The 9068-nt window shown below is 36.9% G+C and overlaps 1 protein-coding gene and 1 long non-coding RNA gene across 6 annotated transcripts in view; one reads left to right on the top strand and one right to left on the bottom strand.

The window, feature by feature from the left end:
• Positions 1 to 9068, top strand: part of LOC140622575 (uncharacterized) — a 60748-nt gene that overhangs the window by 728 nt on the left and 50952 nt on the right. The window contains exons 1-2 of one of the 2 annotated variants that reach the window (XR_012022287.1): positions 1228 to 1363; positions 6360 to 6496. This is a non-coding gene — a long non-coding RNA (uncharacterized lncRNA). Of the gene's footprint in view, positions 1 to 1227; positions 1364 to 6359; positions 6497 to 9068 lie in introns of those variants that run through there. The other variant, XR_012022286.1, reaches the window with a different exon arrangement.
• Positions 5938 to 9068, bottom strand: part of TRIM69 (tripartite motif containing 69) — a 44308-nt gene continuing 41177 nt past the window's right edge. For all 4 annotated transcript variants that reach the window (XM_072808217.1, XM_072808219.1, XM_072808216.1 and 1 more), the window contains one exon: positions 5938 to 6534. In XM_072808217.1, coding sequence (XP_072664318.1) covers positions 5993 to 6534 — 542 coding nt within the window. In that variant the 3' untranslated portion in view covers positions 5938 to 5992. The remainder of the gene's footprint in view (positions 6535 to 9068) is intronic.

The following is a 9068-nucleotide window of genomic DNA, read 5'->3' as shown; positions in this document are numbered from 1 at the left end:
GCAAAACTCATTTTATCGTTTAATTTATAAATGTCTCCATTAGAATATCTGAAAGTTGAGGACTTGTAGAAAAATAAATCCACAATACCATTATCACCATTGAAAATAATAATTCTTTAATATACTCAAATTTCACTAGTGTTGACATTTCCTGCTTTTTCAGAATTATGCTTTTCTTTTACAATTTCCACCCCCACCCTCACCATAACCCACCACCACCCACCCCCTTACATCAGTTTTGATAAGCTATATTTTTCTGGTGTTGGAGCCCTTTAATCTAAAATTTCTAAAATATTGATATAAATTTCATAAAACATTTTATTATCTTTTTTAATGTTTGCAGGCTTTGTGGCAATACCATTTTAATTTTTGTTATTAGCAATTTGTGCCATTTTATTTCTTAGTCTCACCAGGGGTTTGTCAATTTTATTAGTCTTTTCAAAGAACAAACATCTGACTTTGTTGATACTCTTTTTTGTATTTCTTTTCTGTATTACTAATTTCTGTTCGTATAATTTCCTTAGCTTTAACTTGCTTTCATTAATTTCTTGAAAGAGAGGAGTGATTTTCATTCTTTGTTTTCTAATATGTGCATATAAGGCTATAAATTTCCTTGAAACTGTGTTTACTTTAAAATTTCCAAACACATGAATATTTAGTTACTCTGCCATTAATGATTGCTGGCTTAAATACATTGGAGTCAAAGGATATGGCCTATATGATTATAATCCTTTAAAATTTGTTGAAATTTCCCTTATGATTGAGGTATATGGTCAGTGTTATGTATGTGTTTCCAAAGAATATTCTGTGAGTGTTGGATATTCTGAGTGTTGGGTACAGTATTCTGCATATACTGACCCATTCATTGGGTCAAGTTTGCTAATCATGCTGTCAGATTTTTCAATTACTGAAAGAACCATAGTAAAATCCCTTTGTGGATATTTATTGATTTCTTGTTAATTTTTGCTTTATTGAAATTAAGTTGTTAGGTGCATGCTAATGTATGCTTGTTACTTTCAAGTTGACTGGATATTAAGCACTTAAATTTGAAAGGCAAAACTTTAAAACATATGAATAAGACAGGGGGGGAATACCTCTCAGGCCTCTGAGTAGAGAATAATTTTTAACAGAGGCAAGTATTAACCAATAGGAGAAGATATTTGCAGTATGAATAACCAACAAAGAATTGGTATCCAGAACACATAAGTAACCTTTTTTTTTTTTAAGATTTTATTTATTTATTTTTGAGAGACACAGAGAGAGAGAGGAGCAGAGACACAGGCAGAGGGAGAAGCAAGCTCCATGCAGGGAGCCCGACGTGGATTTCGATCTGGGGACTCCAGGATCACACCCTGGGCTGAAGGTAGCGCTAAACTGCTGAGCCACCCAGGCGTCCCATACACAAAAGTAACCTTATGAATCAATAAGAGAAAAACAACACAATAGAAAATATGGGCAAACACCTAAATAGACATTTCATGGATGAAGAAATTTAAATGGCTGATAAACTTATAAAAAGATGCTCAACCACAGGGGTAATTAGGAAAATGCAAACTAAAACCATGAAATACCATTATGTACTCACTTTACTGGTCATAATGGAGTTGCTAGAGACATAGATTAATGGGAACACCGATTAGTGGGGATGTAAATTGGCATAGACACTTTGACCAACAATTCAGCATTACTTAGTTGAAGATGTACCCTATGTGCCAGCATTTATTAGATATATACCTAGAGAAACTCTTGCTCCAGTTTACCAGTACACCTTGTACAGTAATGTTTATGGCAACATTGTAGCTAAAGCAACAACCAAAAACAAAACTAGAATCAACTTCTTATTATCAACAGTAGTTTGGGTATTTAAACTGTTGTATTTTCAGAGAATGGAATACAATGTAATTTTTAATTTCAAAAAAGCTAGGAAGACATAGAACAAGATTCCATTCATTTAAACTTCAAAAACCAAGTGGGGGTGGGGGTTGGCTGGCTCAGTTGGAGAGTGTGTGACTTAAACTTGAGGTTGTGAGTTTAAACCCCACATTGGGTGTAAAGATTATTTATATAAATTAATATTTTTTTAAAAATTAAAACCGGCATAATGAAACTTTTATATATATATATATACACAAGTATATATATATATATACACAAGTATATATATATATATATATGTGTGTAGTAGAGAAAAACTAAACAGTACAGTTGGAAAAATATACCTATGAATTGTTTTCAGAAACGAAAGAACTAGATCCAAAATGTAGAATGATTACCACAGGGCCTAGAAAGATGCACAGGGGACCTTTAAAGGTTTTAATACTAATCTATTTGCAAAACTAGATGGTCAATTAATGAGTGTTTTTTATATCACTCTAAACTGTGTATATATATTACATACATTTTTGCGTGTGTATATTACAGTTTAATTCTTAAAAATAATCAACTAGGTCAATTGAGGAGGATTTTATTTAAAGTAGTTAAACAAATATTTGACCTTGAATAAATCACCTTTACTCATCTGAAAAATTAATTTATCCAAAGCATCTTTTTCCTTGGAAATACTTGGTAATTCAGAGTTACTTTTTTTTCTCCTGTATCTCAGGTATGTTATACAACTGTGCAATGATGTTGCCACTGCTAGTCTAAAAGCCAGTTTAGTCACAGAAAAGTGCAAGGCCTTCTCTTTTTAAGGTTCTCACCTCAGTGAAGGGTTACTGCCATTTTTAAAAAAAGATTTTATTTATTTATTCATGAGAGACAGAGGGAGAGGCAGAGACACAGGCAGAGGGAGAAGCAGGGAGCCCGATGTAGGACTCGATCCCGGGTCTCCAGGATCAGGCCCTGGGCTGAAGGCAGATGCGCTTAGCCACTGAGCCACCCAGGCATCCCTGGAAAATATACTTCTTAAAAATGAATGTTGGGGGGGGGTGGTTTGTGTGATGGTTGCATACTTACATAAATATACTAGAAATTAGTGAAGGGTATACTTATAATGGGCAGATTTTATTGGGTACAAATTATACCACAATAAAGTTGTTCTTTAAAAAAGGCAAAGAAAAAAAACTGAATTTTTTTTTTCAATCACCAGGGGGAAAAGGACAGACCACAGGTGTATATGTATTTCCCACTATCTGTAGGTATCCAACTTAATACTTTCTCTAACATGCTACCTCAACTTTCCAGCACTTGTCTTAACATAGATGACACAAATTTATTTTTACATAGTTCTCCCAGATAACTGGTTACTCTATACCGAATAATTTGAACAATCCTTCTATGTAGAACTCAGATAATAATTTAAAGGCAGGAATCCAGGCAGCCCAGGTGTCTCAGTGGTTTAGCGCCACTGAATTTTCCAAATTCAGATTAGAATGTTTATTTCTACTCATCTTTCACTATCTCCAACTTAAACACAATTTTTCTTTAGAATTTTCTCTTCTATTCTGGTGAATATTGACCTCCTCTTTCTCTGAACTCTGTAGTAAACTTGTCTATCCCTGAGGACAAACTTTAGATATCAGTTATCTAGAACTCTGTATATGATTTAATAGGTAGGAGGTAGGCCCTATTCTATTCCCCAAACTCTGTCATACTACATGAAATTTTCTAGCACAGTGCCTAAAACCCTATCATTAGAAATATTTACTTTTTTGCATATGGACTATATGTTAGTAACTATTACCAGGTTGATGTTAAGTTTTCTGAATTTGATAATTTAGTACTGTGATTATGTAAGAGAGTATTTTGGGGGTGCCTGCCTGGCTCAGTCAAGAAAGCATGTGACTATTGATCTTGGGGTGGTTAGTTCAAGCCCTATGTTGGACTTAAAGCTTACTTAAAAAAAAGAAGGAGCATCTTGGTTCTTAGGAGATACTCACTGAAGTATTTAGGAATAAGAATCATAATGCCTGTAACTTAATCTGAAGTGGTTCCGCAAAAATAACATTAGCCATAGCTATGCATTACACACAAAATCATATGGGGTGGATGTGGGAGAGAGAGAATAAGAAAATGTGGCAAAATGTTAATAATTGATAAATCTGTGTGGAGAGTACAGAAGAGTTTATCATACAAATATATAATTTTCCTGTAAGTTTGAAATTTTCTTGCAAAAGGTTAAAAAAACAGTTCCTTTAGTTCAGTGGTTTTCTGCCCTACCTGCACATTAAAATCACCTGAGTGCTTTTAGAACTACAAATGCCCAGGCCCCACCGGCTAGAGATTTTTATGTAATTGGTCTTGGGTGAGGTCCAAGAAATTGAAGTTAAGTCTCCCCAGATTAGGGGCACCTGGGTGGCTCAGTGGTTGAGCATCTACTTTTTTTTTTTTTTTTAAGATTTATTTGTTTATTCATGATAGACATAGAGGCAGAGACACAGGCAGAGAGGGAAAAGGAGGCTCCATGCAGGGAGCTTGACGTGGGACTCGATCCTGGGACTCCAGGATGGAGTCCTGGGCCAAAGGCAGGTGCCAAACCGCTGAGCCACCCAGGGAGTATCTGCCTTTGACTCAGGTCGTGATCCTGGTTTCCTGGGATGGAGTTCCGCATCAGGCTTCCTGCAAGGAGGCTGCTTCTCTCTCTGCCTGTATCTCTGCCTCTCTGTGTGTGTCTCGAATGAATGAATGAATGAATCTTTAATTTAAAAAAAAAAATCTCTCCAAATGAGCCCTTTTTTCTTTTTATGCTTCTTCTATATCCTTCAAAATATCTAACGAGGTTTCAGGCATAAAACAAGTCTTATTACATTCCGATTGAAGTGAATTTATTTATTTAAAGATACACAACTTATTTATTATTTTTTTTAAAGTAGCCTCCATGCCCAATGTGGGGCTCAAAATCACAACCTCGAGATCAAGAGTTACATGTTCTACCAGCTGAACCAGCCAGGTGCCCCAAATTTATTTTTTTTAAGTAATTCCTTAAAAGTAGCTATAATCTGTCATCACTGTTACCCAAATCAACAGCTATAAATACTTGTATATTCTATATGCCAACACTACAGGAATATTCCCCATCGTATGTGTGCATCTTTCCCATTATGATAGATAAGATAGTAGGCTTTTAAACTACCAATGAGCCATGCTGATTATAATTTTAAACGGCTAGTGCTGCAGGTCCTAAATAATTACCCTCTCCCTCCAAAAACCCTATTAAATATAAAGAATGAAGCTCAGTTAGATGGGACTTCGAAGGAAAAGAAGGGATGGTTCATCAAGGGTACTGCTGAGATAAATGATACTAAGAACTTTAGACTTAGAAGGAACATGCTGGAGGATAATTATACCAGAGAGGACAAGATGAAAAATACTGAGAGTTAAATTATAGGCAGGAAGAATGAAAAGGACATAGTGAAAAGTAGACTGAAATACTTAAGTATATTTGAATACAGAAAAACAAGTACCTCTGTAGACAAATAAAGCAAGAGAAAGAAACTGAGAGAGGTAGATTTGCTGGACTAAAAAGTATCTTGAGAGAATTTAAGACAAAATTATAAACTAGCCCAGATGATTTCCTATTTTTTTCTGTAAATCTCTGAACATTTTTTTTAAATTACAGCAACACATTCTAGAAAAGAAATGTGGCGCAAAAATTTTAAAAGGTAAATAGGAAGAAGAGTACACATCTGAAAATTTATCTGTTACGAGTCTTGTGCTGAGAATAGTGACAGCATAATGACATTTCTGGCTACATTTAAAAAGGGTTTTCAAGCATTACAAACTGAAGTTGCAGTTTGCTCCGGTAACAATAGCATAATGATCATTCTTGTGAAGAGTGGCTCCTGTGTCATAGAAGACCCCAGAGAATTGGAAGGACATCTTAAAAAATTCCAGTGAAATCCACTTATGACATTGAAAGTGGAATTTAGTTTGTGAATCCTGGAATTCATTATTCCAGAGTTTCCCATAAACTGGGAAGAGAAACCAGTGAGATTGGTAAACTATTTCAATACCTCTTTAATAATGCTCTGAATTTATACAACAGTATGACTAATTACTGTGGATGTAAGATATGCAAGGGTTCTTTATTCTCTCCACCATCATTAAGGCAAGGGCAGAAATAGGGATAAAGTTTCTCCATGAAAGTGCTACTAAAGGTGTAAATGTGGGTCATGGTTTTAGCATTATAGAAGGACACCTGCCCTCCTTCATAATCCAGGTATATGCCCACCTTGTTGAGATTGTTAGTCAATTTCAGACTGTAAGAAGGCAAATCCAGAGCCTTTAGGTCAATTTGGTTCCTTAGTCTTAAAAGCCAGAATCCTTGCTCAGGAGTTAGAGGACAGCTGCCCTTCCGAATGATAGATTCTCTGACGACTCCAACTGTCCATTTTGTCTTCTTTGCTACTTCTACTTCCCAGTACCACTTTCCAGATGTGAAGCCCTTTGAGCCGAGCACAGCCACACTTGAGTCAAATCTCTCTGGATCATCAGGCATTACCTGCTTAATGTCACCATGCCACACACTGGTTCGATTTTTGGAGAGCATCAGATTTGGGTGAGCTGTTTTAGGGTCCAGAGTTAATGAAGATAAGCCTAGTAGGAAAAGAAAGCAGGGTATGGGAGAAAAGGGATGACTGCAAATTTCCATAGTAAAAGACACCATTTACATAGACATCAGGACTTTATCTTCACATGCACACATGCTCTTAGACAAGTAATTGCTTACATACTTTTTATTGTTTTATATCTATTTGGCTATATTCGAGACATTTTTAAATTTGTGATAAAAATCTGACTTTATTCTGAAGCAACTTATGCTCCAACAAAGAAAACAATGTAAATAATATTAATTTGTACCAATTAAAGAAAATACAAATGTGGAAGGCATAAAGATTCGGTAAATTTGTCCTTGGAAAACTTTCTAAGGACAATAACTGTGAGACCTATTCAGGATGCACTGGGTAAACAAAAGCAAAAAGGAATGAGTTAAAAAGCAGTAGCTTACACATAGATCAATGGAACAGAATAGAGAACCCAGAAATGAGCCTTCAACTCTATGGTCAACTAATATTCAACAAAGCAGGAAAGACTATCCACTGAAAAAAAGACAGTCTTTTCAATAAATGGTGCTGGGAAATTGGACAGCCACGTGCAGAAGAATGAAACTAGACCATTTTCTTACACCATACACAAAGATAAACTCAAAATGGATGTAAGATCTAAATGTGAGACAAGAATCCATCAACATCCTAGAGGAGAACGCAGGCAACACCCTTTTTGAACTTGGCCACAGCAACTTCTTGCAAGATACATCTATGAAGGCAAGGGACACAAATGCAAAAATGAACTATTGGGACTTAATCAAGATAAAAAGCTTCTGCACAGCAAAAGAAACAGTCAACAAAACTAAAAGACAACCTACAGAATGGGAGAAGATATTTGCAAATGACATATCAGATAAAGGGCTAGTATCCAAGATCTATAAAGAACCTATTAAACTCAACAGCAAAGAAACAAACAATCCAATCATGAAATGGGCAAAAGGCATGAACAGAAATTTCACAGAGGAAGACATAAGACACGGCCAACAAGCACATGAGAAAATGCTCCGCATCCCTTGCCATCAGGGAAACACAAATCAAAACCACAATGCGATACCACCTCACACCAGTGAGAATGGTGAAAATTAACAAGACAGGAAACAACAAATGTTGGAGAGGATGTGGAGAAAGGGGAACCCTCTTGCACTGTTGGTGGGAATGTGAACTGGTACAGCCACTCTGGAAAACTGTGGAGGTTCCTCAAAGAGTTAAAATAGAACTGTCCTATGACCCAGCAACTGCACTGCTGGGGATTTACCCCAAAGATACAGATGCAGTGAAATGCCAAGACATCTGCACCCCAATGTTTATAGCAGCAATGTCCCCAACAGCCAAACTGTGGAAGGAGCCTCAGTGTCCATCGAAAGATGAATGGATAAAGAAGATGTGATCTATAGATACAATGGAATATTCCTCAGCCATTAGAAACAACGAATACCCACCATTTGCTTCAACGTGGTTGGAACTGGAGGGTATTATGCTGAGTGAAGTGAGTCAATCGGAGAAGGACAAAGATTATATGTTCTCATTCATCTGGGGAATATAAAAAATAGTGAAAGGGAATAAAGGGGAAAGGAGAGAAAATGAGTGGGAAATATCGGTGAGTGTGACAGAACATGAGAGACTCCTAACTCTAGGAAACAAACAAGGGGTGGTGGAAAGGGAGGTGGGCAGGGGGTTGGGGTGACTGGTTGATGGGCACTGAGGGGGGCACTTGACAGGATGCGCACTGGGTGTTATGCTATATGTTGGCAAATTGAACTCCAATAAAAAATATACAAAAAAAAAAACACTGTAGCTTATGTGGGAGGGAAGGTAAGGTAAATAGGCTAGAGACAGGTAAGTCTAAGATAACTGGGAGGGTTTAGAGGACAATGGTGAGAAGTTTATATTTGGCTTAAGAGATAATGGGACTTTTGAGATGAGAGTGGTTTATGCCACTGCTAATCAGAAGGTGTGGTTACCAATCTGGGGCAAAATAGTACAGAAATTAAGAGTAAGCTCTTAGGAACTTTATTTTTTTTAAAAGATTTATTTACTTATTTGAGAGAAATAATGGGAAGAGGAAGGGCAGAGGGAGAGGGAGAGAATCTCCATCAGACTCCCCGCTGAGCAAGGAGCCCAACATGGGACTGGATCCTATAACCCTGAGATCATGACCTGAGCTGAAATCAAGAGTCAGACACTTAACCAACTAAGCCACTCCGGTCCCTTGTTCTTAGAAATTTTTACAGCAATCTGACAGTAATTTTATGTCAGTCGATCTAATAATTAAACAACTGGGCTTGTACTTTGTAATACTTTTTTTTAATTCCACTTTTTAAAAAATTTTTTATTCATGAGAGACACACAGAGAGAGAGGGGCAGAGAGAGACACAGGCAGAGGGAGAAGCAGGCTCCATGCAGGGAGCCTGATGTGGGACTCAATCCAGGGACTCCAGGATCACGCCCTGAGCCAAAGGCAGACACTCAACCACTGAGCCACCCAGGTGTCCCTAATTCCACTCTTTTGGGTAACTATGTTGT

Source organism: Canis lupus, chromosome 32, assembly GCF_048164855.1.
Source record: "Canis lupus baileyi chromosome 32, mCanLup2.hap1, whole genome shotgun sequence".
Lineage (NCBI taxonomy): Eukaryota > Metazoa > Chordata > Mammalia > Carnivora > Canidae > Canis > Canis lupus.
This window is presented reverse-complemented; position numbering and strand designations above follow the sequence as displayed.